The sequence below is a fragment of the Paramormyrops kingsleyae genome, chromosome 12, assembly GCF_048594095.1.
Source record: "Paramormyrops kingsleyae isolate MSU_618 chromosome 12, PKINGS_0.4, whole genome shotgun sequence".
NCBI lineage: Eukaryota > Metazoa > Chordata > Actinopteri > Osteoglossiformes > Mormyridae > Paramormyrops > Paramormyrops kingsleyae.
The window spans coordinates 12,601,808-12,620,160 of NC_132808.1; the positions used below are offsets into that span (position 1 = coordinate 12,601,808).

At 47.6% G+C, this 18,353-nt stretch overlaps 1 protein-coding gene across 3 annotated transcripts in view; it reads left to right on the plus strand.

The window, feature by feature from the left end:
* Window positions 1-18,353, plus strand: part of LOC111850983 (ankyrin-2-like) — a 149,688-nt gene that overhangs the window by 16,754 nt on the left and 114,581 nt on the right. The window contains exon 2 of one of the 3 annotated variants that reach the window (XM_072718727.1): window positions 9,914-9,967. The exons of the other annotated variants lie outside the window; for them this stretch is intronic. Within the exon in view, the coding sequence (XP_072574828.1) occupies window positions 9,956-9,967 (12 nt within the window). The 5' untranslated portion in view covers window positions 9,914-9,955. The remainder of the gene's footprint in view (window positions 1-9,913; window positions 9,968-18,353) is intronic. 3 annotated transcript variants of the gene reach the window in all.

Below are 18,353 nucleotides of genomic sequence, written 5' to 3' on the forward strand. Positions count from 1 at the left end.
GTTACTGCCTCATGCAAAGTTCTCTTTTAAGAATCTATGCTATTTCTGTAAGCAGCATAGAGGTTGTATTAGGTAAGATGCAGAGAGTAAAGTGGTGGTTCAGGTATCATCCTTGTCTTACCTTTTCATTCAGACGTGTACACATGTCTGTATGGAGGTATTTCGTTTGGTGTGCAGGGCTGCGTGTCCTTGTCACTGGAGTTTGCGTGCTGGGTGCGGGGGGAGTTCACAGGTCTCCCGGACCCTCCGGTTTCCACGCTGTGTCTTTGGGGCCCCACCTGCTGTGAAAATGGACGTTTGCTACATTTGTCTGCACTCCTGGGGGCTCCTTAATGCAGAAGCGTCCGCACCTTTTTGGCTGTTTTTGTGAATGGCGTCATGGGGGGAGTGTGAGTCACCCATCTGCTCTGCTGAGGGGGGGGGGGGGTGACGCTGGGGATGGTGCTGAGGGAGGGGGAGTGCGGGGGGCATGTGTCGGGAATGGGAGTGTGGAGGGGTGTGTAAGGGGAATGGGAGTGCGGGGGGGGGCATGTGTGGGGAATGGGAGTGCGGGGGGGTTTGTGTGGGGAATGGGAGTGCGGGGGGAGTGTGAGGGGAAGGGGAGTGCGGGGGGGGGCATGTGTGGGGAATGGGAGTGTGGGGGGGGTGTGAGGGGAAGGGGAGTGCGGGGGGGGGCATGTGTGGGGAATGGGAGTGTGGGGGGGGGCATGTGTGGGGAATGGGAGTGCGGGGGGGTTTGTGTGGGGAATGGGAGTGCGGGGGGGTTTGTGTGGGGAATGGGAGTGCGGGGGGGTTTGTGTGGGGAATGGGAGTGCGGGGGGGTTTGTGAGGGGAATGGGAGTGCGGGGGGGGGCATGTGTGGGGAATGGGAGTGCGGGGGGGTTTGTGTGGGGAATGGGAGTGCGGGGGGGTTTGTGTGGGGAATGGGAGTGCGGGGGGAGTGTGAGGGGAAGGGGAGTGCGGGGGGGGGCATGTGTGGGGAATGGGAGTGTGGGGGGGGGTGTGAGGGGAAGGGGAGTGCGGGGGGGGGCATGTGTGGGGAATGGGAGTGTGGGGGGGTGTGTGAGGGGAAGGGGAGTGCTGGGGGGGCATGTGTGGGGAAGGGGAGTGTGGGGGGGTGGGGGGGTGTGAGGGGAAGGGGAGTGTGAGGGTAATGGGAGTGAGGGTAATGGGAGTGAGGGTATTGGGAGTGAGGGTATTGGGAGTGAGGGTAATGGGCGTGGGGGTAATGGGAGTGAGGGTAATGGGAGTGAGGGTAATGGGAGTGAGGGTAATGAGAGTGGGGGTAATGGCCGTGTGGGAGAGCAGACAGGCACCCTCAGCGGAACGGGGACACGGTAAGAGCCTCGTAAGCACGGTGGGTAAGTCTGCCCCCATGCTGTGACTCCCAGCAGGACTGGACTGCTGACAGACTCTGCCTGAGTCAGCTTATCAGAACTCGACCTCCTTGTGATGTCTCCTTTGCGCTGGAAGCCGCCCCCTCACCGCTCACAGGAATGTGGCCTCAGGGACGCCCACTTCTTGTTCGACCGCTGGTCCAGGAGTCCAGATCCTAACCCGTAATGGGGCTAGCACTGCCCCCTTCAGGTAACAAAGGGTATTGGAGCGGCCTGGCCAGCTGGTACGACGTGGGCTGGCGTGTCGATGGCCGAGCTGGTACCTGTTCGAGCGGTACAGTACCTGTGGACACGGCCCGGGCGGTGATTTCTCATCCTTATTTGGGGGATTTTTGGAATGACCAAATCACACTGGCGTCCCAGGCTGTTCTTGGCCGACCTTCTGATGGGCCAATGTTACTCCTGTGCAGCTACATCGCTGGTGTGGGTCTGCCTGGGATTATTGTTTCCAGTTTGACCCTTTAGGTCCCTACAAGCCGTCAGTAAGACCCCACTCTGTGCACACTGCTGATGCTGAGGGAAGTCAGTGTTTTTTTGGGGTCTGCGCTTCTGCTTTCCAGCATGTCTGTTCCGCTGTGGCGTTGACAGTCTTCACCGTGGTGACACCGAGAGGTGGATGACATCCCACAAAGCGGAGCACCACAATGTAGCTGTTGTACATCTGCCTGTGTCAACACGACTGCTGTCTGAGGCATAAGCCAACCCTCATATCCACCGTGTGGCCACGATTTCAGAAATCACATAGGTTCACAGGGTTAGCTTAAGACTGATGATTACATCTCACCTTATTAATATTCATGCAACAGCCCTAAGCATAATAAATATTGGAATATCTTTGGAACTGATATCCATCCATCCATCCATCTCCTAGCTACTTCTCCTGGTCAGGGTCACAGTGACCCCTCCTTTGGTAGCTCGTGTATGAGCAAATAAGTCAGTAAATATTAGATCTTTGGTGAGCCCCAAATGATGAACCTTGCATGGCAGGCATGGGCTTCATTGAAGCTGGGATGTCTAGGCCTGCTGTGAACCCTGGAGATATGTTCAGTTTGTGTAAGCCACTTTGACTCCTGTTTGAGCCTTTGCTGGTTTGGTTTGTTTGAGCCACTTTGACTCCTGTTTGAGCCTTTTCTGGTTTGGTTTGTTTGAGCCACTTTGACTCCTGTTTGATCCTTTGCTGGTTTGGTTTGTTTGAGCCACTTTGATTTCTGTTTGAGCCTTTGCTGGTTTGGTTTGTGGGATCCACTTTGACTCCTGTTTGAGCCTTTGCTGGTTTGGTTTGTTTGAGCCACTTTGACTCCTGTTTGAGCCTTTGCTGGTTTGGTTTGTGGGATCCACTTTGACTCTTGTTTGAGCATTTGCTGGTGTGGTTTGTTTGAGCCACTTTGACTCCTGTTTGAGCCTTTGCTGGTTTGGATTGTGGGAGCCACTTTGACTCCTGTTTGAGCCTTTGCTGGTTTGGATTGTGGGAGCCACTTTGACTCCTGTTTGAGCCTTTGTTGTGGTTTGTTTGAGGCACATTGACTCCTGTTTGAGCCCTGGCTGGGTTTCCATAACTGGTCCACTCTCTGGCCTGCACGCTTGAGCAGGGGCCTGGGCGTGGCCAGCTGGGAGACACTCAATCTTGATCTGAGCACGGCTGGGCTCCGGCTCGTTAGCGGGGCCCGTGTGGGCTGGCAGAGGCCGATGATGAGAAATCGATGCCGGTTTCCTTCGCTGTGTTATGCTGAATGTTGTCTAATGGCCTGATGTTCATTGCTGTAACCCAACGCTCCTTGCCGGGGCCTTGTGGGGAGGGGGGGTGGCGTAAAGGGATGCTGCTTTTTTTGAGAGGCTGAATTATATAAATTTTACAGAGGATGAGAGGCAGGCTTCCTCCTTCAAATCGCATTACAGACTAATTGCGCTTTCTGCAGCTGCATTCTGTAAATGCGCTGGGGGTTTGTGATGCTTGGGGCTCTGTAACGTGCCGATGCCACTGCCGACTGAAGGCGTGGGGTTGATAGGTCGATTTAGCTGTCAGGCTTCTGGGTCAGAAGGTGACCCCAGAACATCGCCTGGCTTTTTAGAATCGTGTTAGAACCCGGTTCACATCAGTGTGTTTAGGGATCTATCTGAACCTGACCGCCTCTCTCCTACTTGACATCTTCCACATCCAATCCATCTGCTCCCAGTCTTGGCTGCTCCTCTTGAACTCCAGACTAGTCCTGGCCTCTCTGCTGTTTGTCTCTGGCACCCTGCTCCTCAGGATGTCCCTTTACCTATTCCGGTATCTCCCCCCACGCCCCATCCTCCTGCCAGGAAGTGAACTGAGGAATCTTCCAGAAGATGATTCATGGTCCTCCCTTTTTTTCTCCCTCCATTTTATGCTGCCCTCTTCCTGTCTCTGGGCCCTGTTCTCCCATTCCTTCCAGTCCTGCGTGAGAAATACGTGAGGACCTCCCAGTCCCCTGGGGTGTGGCTCCACTCACACCCCTGGGGGCACAAAGCTCTGCTGTTCGCCCGGGCAGAATGTTCCGGGCCCCCGGGGCTCGGAGACGCAGCTGGTGCCCTGCTCTCGGCACGGCAGCACAGAAACCCCAGCGTTTGTGAGGACCAATTGTGCCTGTGATGAATGGCGCTAAACTTCCGTTTGATGTCGGGGGTGCCACATCCATCTGTCATGTGACAGTCTGAATGTTCCGGAAAAGGCTGCCATCCCCTAACCTTTCCCCTTCATGTGGACTTTTGTGTTTTTTCCCTCCTTTACTGAGCATATCTGAAATAAATCAATCATCGTGTCATCGTCATGTTTCATTAGACTCATCAGAAGAAGATTGATTTTATAAGGGTATAATTGTTGAATTTTATAGCTGGCTTTATATTCTGATAATAGCCTCCTGAGGCCTCTCTCAGTTCACCGCCCCCTGCTGGTTTGCCCAAAGCTGTGCGGGTCTCTTTCAGCTATCGGCTAACGTCGCGCCAGCGTTTCTCCTGCTGTTTTCATCTCTGTCAGCTGTTCAGAGAGTTTTCAGATGTGGGGTTTCCCAGGAAAACTTGCTACCCTGCAGCAAATCCTCCTGGGACAATAAGGATGAGTGTGTCAAAGGATCTGTTTCATTGGCCCATCTGTGACGATCTGGGTCGATGACTGCCAGTTGGATGACAGTCTGGGTATGCAGGTTTGCCGCATGGTGATACCCAATCAAAATGACACTCAAACAGGGCTTGTTACAGGCTGCAGCTGCGGAGTACAGACAGCATCAGCACTGCTGTCCCTTTAGTGCACGATGGAGGATTCTGGATCGGGGGCATGATAGGTCGAGGGGGCGGGGCTGTTCTGGAGGATTGTGGTCTGTCAATCAAAACTGAGAAACGACACCCCCAGGGCCAGTAATGTGCCGTTGATTATATCTCTCAGCGTCACATCCTGTGCGGTTGTTGGTGTTTCTGTCAACTGTACAGTATTTTGTACCATTGCTCCTCTGTTTTGTATAATTTTGTTGCTAAACAGCTGTTTCTTTTGTATTCTAAATCCTGCACAGCTGGGTCTTCCACTGGAGCCGGTTAGCAGCTAATGACTCTGTGTCTGTACCCATCCGTACAGCAATCGGTTCAGATCGCTAAGGAGCGGTTAGAGGTGAAGGACTTATGAGAGCTGTTCTGTTTATAAAAGATTTAAAGATCCACTTCCAGCCCAACAGCCTGATGTAGGACTGCACACCTTAACACTTTAAAAGAAAAACCAATCGATATTGTGACTGATTCTGCCAAGTCATTGCTTACAATAGAACTGCTTTCTATAGACAAACGGGTTGCTAAAATTAGTTATGAATTAGTTAGGTTTTTATTAATAACTTTAAGAAAAGGAGGAGATCGATATGTTCTTTTGCAGTGAGGCAAAGCACTCGTCCTCAAGGTGAACATGAACCTCGTGAGGAGAGCGGACCTCTCAGTCCCGTGATGAGTGTAGAGGTGCACTAGTGGGAGGGAGTCCGTTCGGAGCGGCTGTGATGCGAGATCTCCACAGCAGGGAGATGGAGCCGACACCGGCTGCACCTGCCACTGCTACAGTCAGGCTACATGGCTTCTCTGAGCAGCCCATAGTGGATGGTTAGGGGTGTGTATCTCTGTGCCCTGTGATGGACAGACATCCTGTACTGACCCTGTGCTGCCTGGAATAAGCTCCAACCCTCCAATTATCCTGACCAGTATGAGCGGGTAGATGATGGATGGATGGGTCACCATGTAACTCCATCCTCCTGAGAAAGGGGAATGTGAGGGTCCATTCCATGGTGGCGAGTCGATGGCGACCCAGGGGGTCAGCCGTGGTGACGGGCGCCTTTGCCCTCGTCATACAGTGCCGTGCCCCATCCTCTCTCAGTGCGTGCGGAGGAGATAAAAGAGGCGTTTGTTCCTTACTGGGGAACTTTCCTGAATCTGTGCTTGGGGCCGCCATGGACAATGTCACTTTTCTGGTGACATTGCCCCCAGCAGTCAGGACCCTGACTCAGCATGCCTGGTGGGGGAGGGGGAAATGAGAAGAGAAGAGAACCAGGATGCTCCCCGCGCAGTATTAATGGGGAAACTTCGCTCTCACCTACTAGCTGGGCCAGTCACTCCCAAGCAATGCCATCCAAAGCCCTGTGAGCGATTTATTTAGTCTTAAATGTGAATACCAGAAGTTTTGTTGATTTCATCGATCTTCTATAAGCCCCTTTCTGCATTTTAAATTGCTTTCCCTATATTATCTTACCACCGGGCGAATACAAGTGGTACCAGACCAGAGGGACCTTCAGAGCAGATCAGGGTATTTCTGAGCCCATTTGTGGTGAGTAGGAGACGTATCTCACGTTGGCTGCAGGATCTCAGATCTCAGAAGGCCACTGTCCAGCATCTGCTTGCATTAATAGGTGCTGCTGTAAATCCATACGTTTGCTGCACCAGCAAATAATGATCCACTGAGATCATTTTCAGTCCTGAGAAGAACTGTGTGGTTCAGCTTACGGTCCAAAGCTACCGGCACGCAGATTAGCCTCACATGAGAGTTAAGCTGTATTGTAATTAACCAGCGTGTTTATTCCAGATTCCATAAAATCCAGTAAAATAATACCACTGATGTTTAAGTGAAACTGGAGATCGCACTGAGTAAGAAAAGGGATTTGAGGATGATGGATGGATGGAGATGACACTAGGAGGAACTGTACACCATCCATCCATTCTGGGTCTCTGCTGATCAAGGCTGGACTGCAGATGGGTCTGGAGGAGAGCTGCTAGCTTGTGTGAGAGAGAGATTATCACGCTCCTGTGTAGCTGTGATTCATCCGCAAGTCTTCATCTCCAGTCTCTGTGATTACAGCACCCCATATGCTCTCCCTGAAGAAGGTCCCTCCTCCGCCTCTCCGTGGTTTTCAGGGCTGTTGTGATGTTCTCAGCTAGCCAGCTCAGTTGATTATCACCTCCTGACAGGAATATTGCAGGCCAGAGGTGGGATTTACGGTTGGCGAGAGTCCTTGAAGGGACGTTTTTTATTCTGTCTTATTGTGTGTGTGGGGGGGGGGGGGGGTTTCAGCCTGTCAGGCACATCTAGGGTTGTGGGAGCAGTAACTGGAACCCATCTCTCTTTCTGTCGTGGTGTGAGTGTTAATCTTTGTGTATATTCAGTTTCTGGGTGTGTGTAGATGTTTAGGTATCCAGTACATGATGGTATTTGGATTACGTCAGATTAGGGCTGGGCGATATGACTGAAAACTGTATCACGATATGAGTGTTTCATATCGGTCGATATCGATAATTATTGACATTTTTTATGACCCATTTAAAATAAAGACCAGGAGAAAAATATATTACATTTAAACATTTTTATTTTAAACATGTCAACAACCATGGAAAATAAAGTGTTTTTAAAATATGTGCAGTGTTTTGTAAACATAAATAAAACTGACGTAGACTGAGATACAGTACATCTGTAATATAAAAAAACAAACCTGATACAGTACAGTAACATTGTTTGAAATATAAAACCTGCAGAAATATGAAAAAGTAACTCTTCAAGTTATTCTTACTCTAATCATACTTGAAGTTGAACTATTCAAGTATATTTTCAGTCCAGGTTTTGTGCTAGGAAAAGACACACATGCAAACACTAACGAGGAAGACGCGATACGTAGGGAGCCGGAACCCGGAAGTGCGCCGTAAACACAGAGAGGAAAGAGAGAAGGGGAAACAAAAGACACGGCAGACTCGAAACGAAACACGGGATACGCGAAAAACCGGACAACATGACACATACAAACCGAAAGGATACAGACCTATAACTTAATATTCAGGAGACGGGGGGCGAGCGGCGTTAGGGAAGGGCGAGGCGACCGTCACAGTGATTCACAAAAAACCGGCAGAACTTCCATAAAGCAGTTGGTTTTTTTTTTTTTTTTTGTTTTTTTTTTGTTTTTTTATTGCAAGAAAAGACACAATACAAACATATACAAACTCTCATAGAGGAGAATAAAAACAAAACGAAACAATGCTAGGGAGCAACAAAAGACATATCAAACAAAAATCAAAATAGGAGCAACTTAGACATTCGGTGACTAAGGATTCGTGCATTTTTCCAATCTTTTAAAGTCCTTAAGGAGCCATAATACAATTTAAATTCTTTCATAAAACAAATGAAGGATGGCTTTCTCCCCTTCCACTTACAGCAGTGAATATGATATTTGGCTAACAGCAGTATCACATTAATAACATTTATTGATGAAGAGTATAAAGCAGTTGTTTTGCTGTGCTACGACCATTTATGACAGCTGCGTTTCCGGTGTTCCGGGCAATTCAGTTTCCCTATGTTTCCCCTGTCGCGCGCTGATTTGTACACGGTTTCGCTGTTGTTTTCATGTCTTTTTACGAAGCTCTTGAGGTAAACAAGCCACATATTTTAAAACATCACATGTTTTTTGTTTTTACTGATAATAAATGAAAGTATTTAATTCGCTGGATAGAGATATTTCTTGATGAAAACGGTATAGTATTTCTTATAAGACTATATTATGCGTGACGAACTACTGTATTCGCATGTAATACTGTACCTGAGTGATTTTCAGACATCCCACATACATATTTGCCTAAATATTAGGAGAAACATTATTTCCTGACATCCAGGATATTTGGTTCCCCCCTGTTAAAACAGGTATACAGCAACTCTGGGCCTCGGTACTAATAACAATACAGTATTCACATGTAATAATGTACTTGAGTGATTTTCAGACATTTCACATACCTCTTTGATTTAATATTAGGGGAAACATTATTTCCCGATAGACAGGGGAAACATAGGGAAACCGAATTGCCCGGAACACCTGTTCGGATCCAAACTAGCTTCGCAACCTCTGTTTTCTTCCGACGAAGAATAAAAAATATCGAACGTTTTATCGAACACATTTTTTATTGATATCGATCACGTGTCTATCGCGATACATATCGTAATCGTTTTATCGCCCAGCCCTACGTCAGATGGTATGCCAGTCTGTCACAGGACACGCGCACATGAGACCTTTGAGGAGGGGGAAAACATGCAAACTCCACATATGGAGCAGGGACAGAATTATTGCCCACAAACCACTGGGGGGGACAAGATGACAGCACCGCCTACTGAGCTAACATGCCACCCCCTGTGGCACACCCCATGTGCCTTCACCTATACAATGCATTGGCAAAGTTTGAAAAAGATTCGTTAAATACTTTTTGAGTTATTGCACTAACCAGAAAATGTCTGACAGGTCCAAAATCATATGTTTTATCCATCCAAATCTTGAAAACTATATAAAAGCCAATGAACTCTCAGAGTGTTTCCACTTCTGTGTACACACATATTAGTAGGTGGGCAGGTTTATTCAGCAAATCCTGAAAAGCAGGTAGTGTGGAATGCTTTGCAACATGGGGGACTTAGGGTCCATGTCTCTGGTGTGTAACCGGCTTAGATGTATTTCCTACTTGTATTACTCAGAGGGGTTTTTGGGTCTGCCACAATCTCAGACACATTATTGTTAGTGAGATAAAAACATATTTGATGGATTATTTGCACATCTGGAACTGTTTGATCTTGAGACAGATCACACCAAATATGAAGCAAATAGTGATAGAAAGGAGAAGGGCAGTTTTGAGATTTGATCTCATTAGCATGATAACTGAGAGTATTTGTCAGAACTTTTTCAGACTTTGCAGATAAATTTTATGGGTGAAGCTCTTATCACATTTTGAGATAAATTGCATCAAAATTGAAACAATTTTCCTTAGTGACAGTAAAGGGGAGGGTCACACTTGACATTGTGAGCGTGATAACTCAAAAAGTATGTGATGGATCTTAATACCACTTTACAAAAATATTATATAGATGAAGATCTACACCTGGTTTTGTTTCATCCAACTAATAATTGTTGTTCTAAAAGCATCTAGTTTAATGCTTGATATCTTTGTTAATATCTGCTCATGATCTGATGAGAATCTGTTCTCATGTTAACCTGTTACCTTATCTCTCTTTTTAGGTAAGTTCATCTCTGGAAGGCTGACACGTCCAGTGACCCTCAATGTTACAGAAGGTACCTGTCCCAGTACTCTTCTCTGCACAATCACTGTTGCATTGAGTAGGACAGCGGATGCCAGCTGACATGTAACAGGGCTTCTCCAGTTTGCTGTTTTAGGAGCAGGGGTGGCCCATCAGAGTCTGTAAAGCACAATGGGATTATTGTAGTTTAAACAAGTCTCATCTGTCGTCTTGTAGTCTTTAAATTCACCCAGGTAAGGTCTTTGGCTTATGTTGCCATCTTCTTCATCTGTGGATGGTTGGACATCCAACTGCTGTGAATTCAGACAAGGAGAACATGTTCCAGGATGTGGGCACTGAGCCTGCTGATAGTATTACCCGCAGTGCCACTGGGTTCCTTGTTATTCATAGCCTGTGCATTGGGTAGATGGATGGTCCTTGACTGACCAATCAGTGCTGTTCTCCGGATCTTGTGGCCAATGTTTGCCTGCGGGTTCTGAGATAGACTTTCTGCTGGAGTCAGTGTGACGTGACCTGATTGAACACTAGCGGTACGGATATGCGGTCCTATGAATTACTGGCTCGGTGATCAGGAACATTTTATTCATATGTTAAATCTGCAGGGTTATGCGTGTGCTGTAAGATTACGGTGCAAGTTCTTTTGTATGCTCAGTGATACGTTGTTTGATTAATGCCCGGTCATGTTCCTGAGTGACTTTAGTGGCATGATGAATAAGCGTTTCAATGCCGATTACTCATTTAAGGGAACAACATTCCGCAGAGAGTACGGCGTAAAGGCAGAAAGGCGGAATTGTCCCTGAAGCACCGTCATCACTTTTAAAAGAGCAACGCTGAGGATTGTTTAAACGCCCCCTGTACTGATTTTGGGTGGTCAGTCTCACAGGCAGTTTCCTGATACAGTTATTACAGCTGAGGTCATACAGTTACAGTAAAAGTACATAATAGATGGCAGTTTATTAATTCATCGGTATCATATATCTGCTGTGTGGATCACATGGTTATGGCCGTCCAGCCCTTCATGAATTGTTTATAATACAATGATGGGTATACAGCTGACCAGTTTATCTATCTGTATGGATGGAAAATAACAGCCCGTTTGATGAAGTACTGCCATCTTACCCTCTGGGATTTGAACCAACAACCACTTGGTGGCCTGAATAGCCACCCTGCCCTCTTCCAGGCAGCTCTTTGTGAGATGAGGTTCTTTCCGAGCCTTTCCCGCTGTCCCTCCATCCAGACCAAAACTAGGCCACTTGGGAGTTCCTGTGGCTTCATAGAAATGTTTCATAACATAACAGCACACTTCCGAAAGAGGCTTCGAGGTTTCTGCCGGAAGTGAATGAAACCCGAAGCGATTGTCTTGTTACATTAACCGAGAGGAGACTGAGGCAAGTGGACCCAAGCCTTCTTGTGTTAATTACCGTTTCATAGTCTCTGTTATTCATTCACCCAGGGATGCACTAGGTGTTCCCCTGGAAACATGCGTGTTGCACAGAGCTAATGAACCTTTCGGTCTTGCTGGTTGACTGACACGTGCCGCATGTGGAGTTGCACAGAGATTAGTTGTTGAGGTGAGGAACTGGGGTGTGGTATTCTGTGGTGGAGATTGGGCAGGAGTCCCCTGATTGGCTGGCATTTTCTGGGACGTTCTGCGGGTGAGTCCTGCGCCGCCCCTGCGCCGGGTGAGCCCCTCCCGCCTCGCTCCCCCCAGCCTTCTCAGCAGTTGACGCTCGCCTTGTGCAGTCATCGCTGCTGCTGTGGTCCAGCCCACCTTAAGTAGACCCTGTGTGGATTGTGCTGAAGGTTGGCATCGCGTTGTATGGGTGACATGAGACAGGCGGCATTTGGAGGAGGGGGGGCTGATATGTGGAATGATAGATGGATGTGATGGAAGAATGAACGGTATGGCTGTGTGTGTGTTTGTTTATAGGTACATGGGTATCTGTGTCACCTTATTCTATTTTGCTTCATATTATGTGGTGTCCTCTGAGCTAATGGTGCCCTCTAGTGGCTAACTCTGGAAACACATATGGGATGGTATTTGTTTTTCACTCCTACATAGGTCTTTGAAAAAACAGCTTATTGTTGTGGTGTCCACCAGTCCCGTTAGCTTTGTAATTAGTGGCCATCCCAGGCCTCAGCCCTTTCCGTTTTGGTCTGACCCAATTATGTAACCATAGCTGCATCACTGTATCTGGTCCACAGCTTCCCACTCCTTGTCACTGCAGGGGGTCTGGATGAATTTGGTGCATCTAATTCTGGGAGGGCTGCTGACGCGAGTGAAATAGGAGGAGGATGTATTTACGCGTGACTCATTCGCATGTTTTCATACGTCCCGAGCCGGACCTCCCCCTCTAAGTGACGTCACCCATCTTACTCTTCCTGGAAATCTGGACGACCCTCCAGAAGAATCCGCGCTCCCAGCAGGGGAATGCCACGGCTTTTCGTCCCTCCCTAATGATGTTCACTGTGCTTTATTGCAGCGCGGGATTTGAACTTCCTTGCGCAGCAGGTTTTGAGTTTCGGGTCTGTGGAAATGATCTCGGTGCTGCTCACATGCGGACCTGGCTGCGGTCCGGACGAGGCCTTGGAGGGGATCGGTGTCAGGGTTCCTCAGTGGCTCCAACGGGGTGGCGGCAGAGGCCAGTAGAGGCCTTTTCAGCCGCTGAAGCTCACGGCTAACTCCCAGCCTGCACCAGGTGGCTTGGTGGCTTATATTTCAAGGCCATGGGCTCAAAAGTTTGCCGGGTCATTCCTGTTGTACCTTCGGGTTCCATATTTCATTATCCTGCTTTCCAGATGCCCCGTGCTCCAGCCATTTGCATTGCTGGGTTCAGAGCATAGGCTGGCAGCCAGTGAGCCGTATGCATTTGGCAGCCATGTTGGCGCCTCGGCTTCCAGTCCGCCCCGGTGTGCTTGGCTCTTGTTATTTTCACACTGGCATCCGGCCACCAGTAGGTGGCGTAGAGCTACCAGAGCTGACATAGTTAACCCAAATGTCTCCTGCCTTAATAACCACGCTGAAGACCATGAATAGCTTTAACAATCCATTTGTGTAAAACGGATGGAGTAAAAATGGGCAATAAAAATTATCACATTATCAGGATGTAGGCATGACTGTCAGATCCTGACCTGCACCTTTCCATATAAAAGCAGCTGGTCTTTTATCTCTTTAACAGCAAGAAAGCCTTTGAACGGTGCCCTTTTGTGGCCTACAGATGAGCGGCTGTGTGACGGATGGCTGCGTCACAGACCCCAGGGCATGTGTCTTTTGAATACTGACACCTAGTGGTCAGGCAGGTCTCCCCATGCCCGATCTGCCACCATGGAATTGCCTTTGCTAAATTATTTATCATGTGTTTCCCACCAGTGCTTTCAACTGTGTATGCAGGTGGTCTGATCAAGGGGGGGGGTGTTTGCCCAGTGAGAATATCTGCTGTATTTATTTATCCTCTACATTTCAAGTCGAATAGTTTGTGCACACATGCACACTTTAATTTTTGATAATTAACCGATTTATACCATACCATGCGTACCATATATACCACTGTATAGATGTACTCTACATTTATACCATACCATGCGTACCATATATACCACTGTATAGATGCACGCTACATTTTCTAATTATCACACAAGCATGTATTGTACAGCAGTTTCTAGCACTTTTGCACTATTTTGCACTTTTGGATTCGATGCCAAACTGCGTTTCATTATCTGAGTACTTGTACTTTGCGCAGTGATAATAAAGTTGAATATAATCTACTCTAACATATTCAATTTTATGTGCAAGAGAGTGTAACTCATACTACTGGTATGTAAGCTGCATGGCTATTGAGATGTTTATTGAGATATTTATGGATTTATGGAGACACTTAATTACATTTAAAATGTATCCCTTGGTGCATTATGATGGTTATGAAACTGACCAGTAAATTAGAAATAAATGCATCTGTCCCTGTCTGTGTTTTGATCCATCATTCCTGAAGGGTCTTCAATTAGATTTTACATGCAGTATTCTGGATACAATGGCCTCTGGAGGACACTCATGTCCATTTAATGTCCATTACAAAGCCGAACTCCTCCTCCACATCTGGCGTCTGTCAGAGACTCTTAACTCTTTACTCCAGGTTAAGTGATATACCATGATGACATCACTCCTTAAAGGGACGGGGTGGTATTTTCCCAGGATGCCTCCCCACCCTCCCTTCCGTATGTGTGTGTCCTGCTTTCCCAGATCTCGTTCCACCCTCCTCGCCCCTTTTCCTCACCACACTCGCTCCTCTCTTCTGAGAACCCGAACCCAGGTCTGTCCTAATATCTCGGGACACAAGCGCAGACCCGCTGCGAGGCTGGGTGGCTGCGGCATGCGCCTTGGCTGCTGCATTGGCGCATTTTGCATCGGAAGGGTTGAATCTCATCAGTGCTGCAGTTCTGTTTCCATCATTCAAGGCGTTTAGAGACTGACCGATGTATGTTGTCATTAAATCGGCTCTCCTCCAATCCACATTGAAAATGAGTCATGATATCTACGAATGGATTTTTTAATGTTTAGTTAAGGTGGCTCGGTTTTTCTGTGCCTCACGTATGTGACTTTTGCCGTTCTGCGTCGCACCGCATCTTGGGTCCTCCTTAAAAGTAAAAGTAGGCCACGCTCTGACAGTGGGGCTTTTGGCATGAATGTCTCAGGCTTCTTTTTTTCGTTTGTCAAAGTTTTCAAGTAGCGCTGGGCCCTTGTGCGCCGGGACTGAGGGAGGGGCTGCCGCCCCCTGCTGGATGGCACCTGTAGCACACACGGAGGGCTGAGGTAAACAGCCCGGACCCTAGGGGCTGCTGATGGGTTTATTCAGATTTCCCCACGTCTGTCAACATTCCCCACACAAGAAACAGCTCTTGGAGAAACAGCCAGGACAAAGCTGTGGAGGTCACAGTTCTGTTTGAAATATATAACTAGCATTGTATAATAGGGGAAGCGAAATATTTTGCATAATTTTCTTAATGTGACGAAAACACTGTTAGCAAACTGCATTCGCTTGGTTGACAAACTCTGATGTCTGGGAAGTTAAAAACGCTTTGTTGGTCAGCGATGCGTGTTGTTTTTTTGCTAATTGGGTACATAAATTTTCTTGTTTTTGTGACAATATCAACTAGTTATGCCTTCCAGTTACCGAACTCATGTGTATTACTTATAAGATATTGGACTGGACATTTTTATTTCTAAGAGTAAGTTTTTTTTTTTTTTTAGATAATCTAAGACCAATGGAATCACGATTTAAAGGTGATCTCTTCTTTAGGGTTCGTGCTCCTTTGTCTTCTGAAGGCAGTGCTGATATTCCCAGCATCCTCTGTACCGTTGCCCTGGCAACCGACACCTGGGCCAACAGCTCCCAGGAGATGATCACATGACTGATGAGGTCTCTCGGAGACGAGTTGTGGTCCGGCCAGACGTTGCCCCGCCTCTGAAGTCTCATTAAGCCAGCTTGATCGATAGGGCGCTCAGCATGATGAGGCCGTGTGATTCACATGTAAATCTACAGGCTGCCACTTGAGTCCCTGGAACTGATCTATTTGGCTGGAAGCTTTTCAGGAGAATCCCCCTGGTTTCTGTCTATCGTCTCCATACCGTAGTCCTGTGAGAGCGCTGTGTTTTTGCATGTGTTTGTTTATTTCCAATCTGACTGCTGCCTTGGTTTCTGAGGTGCTGCCCTCTTGTGGTAATAGGAAGAAAATGCTTTTTTCCCCTTCCGTTCATTGATTTATTGTGCTGTTATTTTGGTGCCGATGCTTGTACTTCTCGCCTAATTGCTGAAGAACAACCACACTCTGTATTAAAAAGAAATAGCTTGTCAAATTAGAGCTAAATATAGCAAGTCTTGTATATCCGTTTATTAATCAGGACTGGGGCCACGCCTTATTTTTCCGGAACTTTCCAAGCTTGGCTGAAACCTGCTGTTAAATGTAGAGCTTTATCCCCAGACGATTAAACTCACTTCATATAAACGATTTCATTGCTCTCATGTAAAACCAATAGCAGTTACTCCTCTGTTGTATGGCTTTTGGGATCCCCACACAAAGACACACCATATCTGACAGAAAACGCTGCATCCCCCCCTTGGTACTCCTGTCTAAACATACACATTCCTCCCCTTGTGATATTTTCCCAATATCACCAGTGTGTTGATCCTGGCTGCTGAAATTGGAAGGTTGGCTCGAGACTGGTTGCCATGGGGACCCGCTCAGATTGCATTGCTATAGCAACATAGATATGGAGCCTTCAAGTGTCGGCCTGGAGGATGCCAGGTAGTAGCATACGGGCAGCACTGGGCACATGTCCCTGCTGCTGCCTGCACCAGTAGTGCCGTCCCCTATGTTTCCCAGTTTGAGAAAAGCAAACCCCCGATTTCAAAGGGAGCGTGTTTTTGGGGGTGTTACTTGTGGTTGTTTCCATAGTTATGGTCATATTCATGCTGTTGGGTGAGAGTAGATGCCTGCTAAACACAGAGAATCAGACATGAGAATAACATGCAAAAAGATGCAGAATGAAATCAGGCCAAAACAGAAGGATTTTCACAGCATGTCAGATTGTTGTCTGGCTTTTTTTTGACCATTAAATGAATGACAGTTGTCACCTTGAGAACCACAGGATGACATGTGGTCGTGCACGGACAGCTGTGTCTTTGCAAAGCGTCACTTAAGAATATTCAATGTAATTAGAGCAGAAAATAGGGTCCCGTATGAGTGATGATTAAGCTGCCTGTGAATTTCAGTGAGTGACGCTAGGAGGTGGCGACTGCTGGACGACTGTCAGCAAGTTAACAGCCCAGAAAACTGCTATTCAGCAGGATCTTTCCGGACGGCGGCTGCTTGAGGGTCTTCTAGATGTAAGCAGCACTTTGCCGCAGTTCAGTCCCGGCTCCGTGTCCCATCCACAGAGAGCTGATCGATGGGATCGAGGGATGTCGCATCATCAGTCAGCGCCGGGGACAGTTAGCGCGCGACAGAAGCCGGAGCAGTATGAGCGTGCATCTGCTCGCTTTGTGATCAATCTCGCATTCACACTGGGAGAGCTGCCCTATCTGTTCTCTGCCCCCCCCCCCCACCCCGGAAAGGATGCGGGTGGGGGGCTAAGGGAGGAAGCAAAATGGCGTGAAAACATGGGACTGGTTATGCATGGTCTGCTTATCTCTGCAGGCTCCCTGTGGCGGTAGCCTTTTTCTATAATCCCCAAGGAGTCATGGACTATCACAGAAGGCACCTTCAGGATAGGTCTGAGTGGGGAATGTGTGCACATGTGTGAGCGAGCGAGCGGTGGTGGCGGAGGAGGGGTCAAGGGGTACTGAGCCAATTACAGTCCTTTTAGGGTGTTTAGAGATTAGGAGGGTAACAGTGTGTTGCAGAATAGTTAATACATAGCTTTAAGGGTCTAATGCACTTAATGTCAAGCACATAACAATGATATTCGGGAACTTTAATGTTAACAGGATGAATGGCTGTGAATAAACATATATAAGGCTGGTTTTTCATTTCAGTATTATCTCACATGCAGAAATCAATATGGCAAAAAAAAATCAAAGAAACTGCATAGAATGTTGAAAGAAATCACATGGAACGTTTGGAAGATGCAGAATATTGGAGGAAATCATATGGAAAGTTTGGAAGTTCCAGAATATTGGGGGAAATCATATGGAAAGTTTGACTATTCCAGAATGTCAGTGGAAATCATATGGAATGTATGGGGATTTCCAGAATATTGGAGGAAATCATATGGAACGTTTGGGTGTTCCAGAATATTAAACAGGGCGTGGGCTGGCCTGGAATTTTGAGGATGTCATTCGGATGCAGAGCATTTGAAAGGGATTGGTGGTGAGAGCACATAACCGAGCGATGGTGCCACTTGGTCATGAAATATTTATACTTGGCCCTGGTTCAGATGTCTTGGTGCCGGGGGAGGGAGGCACGTGTTGTCCGACTCTGGGGGGTGGGGCGGTTTGTGGGCACAGCGTTTTGCGATGCCAACAATTCGGAGCACTGGGTGTAGTGGCATGCTTAATTCATCTTGGTAGCTGTCAGAGCGTGCGTCTGACAGCCTTTGTTCTGCTGTCTGAGGCCTGTGAGATTAGGCGGAGCTGCATCCCAAAGGGTCCCTTCGCACAGATTCGGCCTGCGTCCGTGTCTTATTGTGAGGCCAACGTTCTCATGATAAAATGCAAATGAGAGGCCTCACTATGCCTTGACATGCTGTGCAGATATGCTTCACGCCTCCAGAAACAGCTCCGACTCTCCTTGTAGTAATTGTTAAGGGTTAAAGCTATTAACGACGCAGTGATGGGTTACGTTATAATTGAGTCTGGCAAATTTCACCGGATGAGTCTGGTCAAGGTTGGGACAGTGTTGTTTATGAAGTGTGTGTGTTGAAGAGC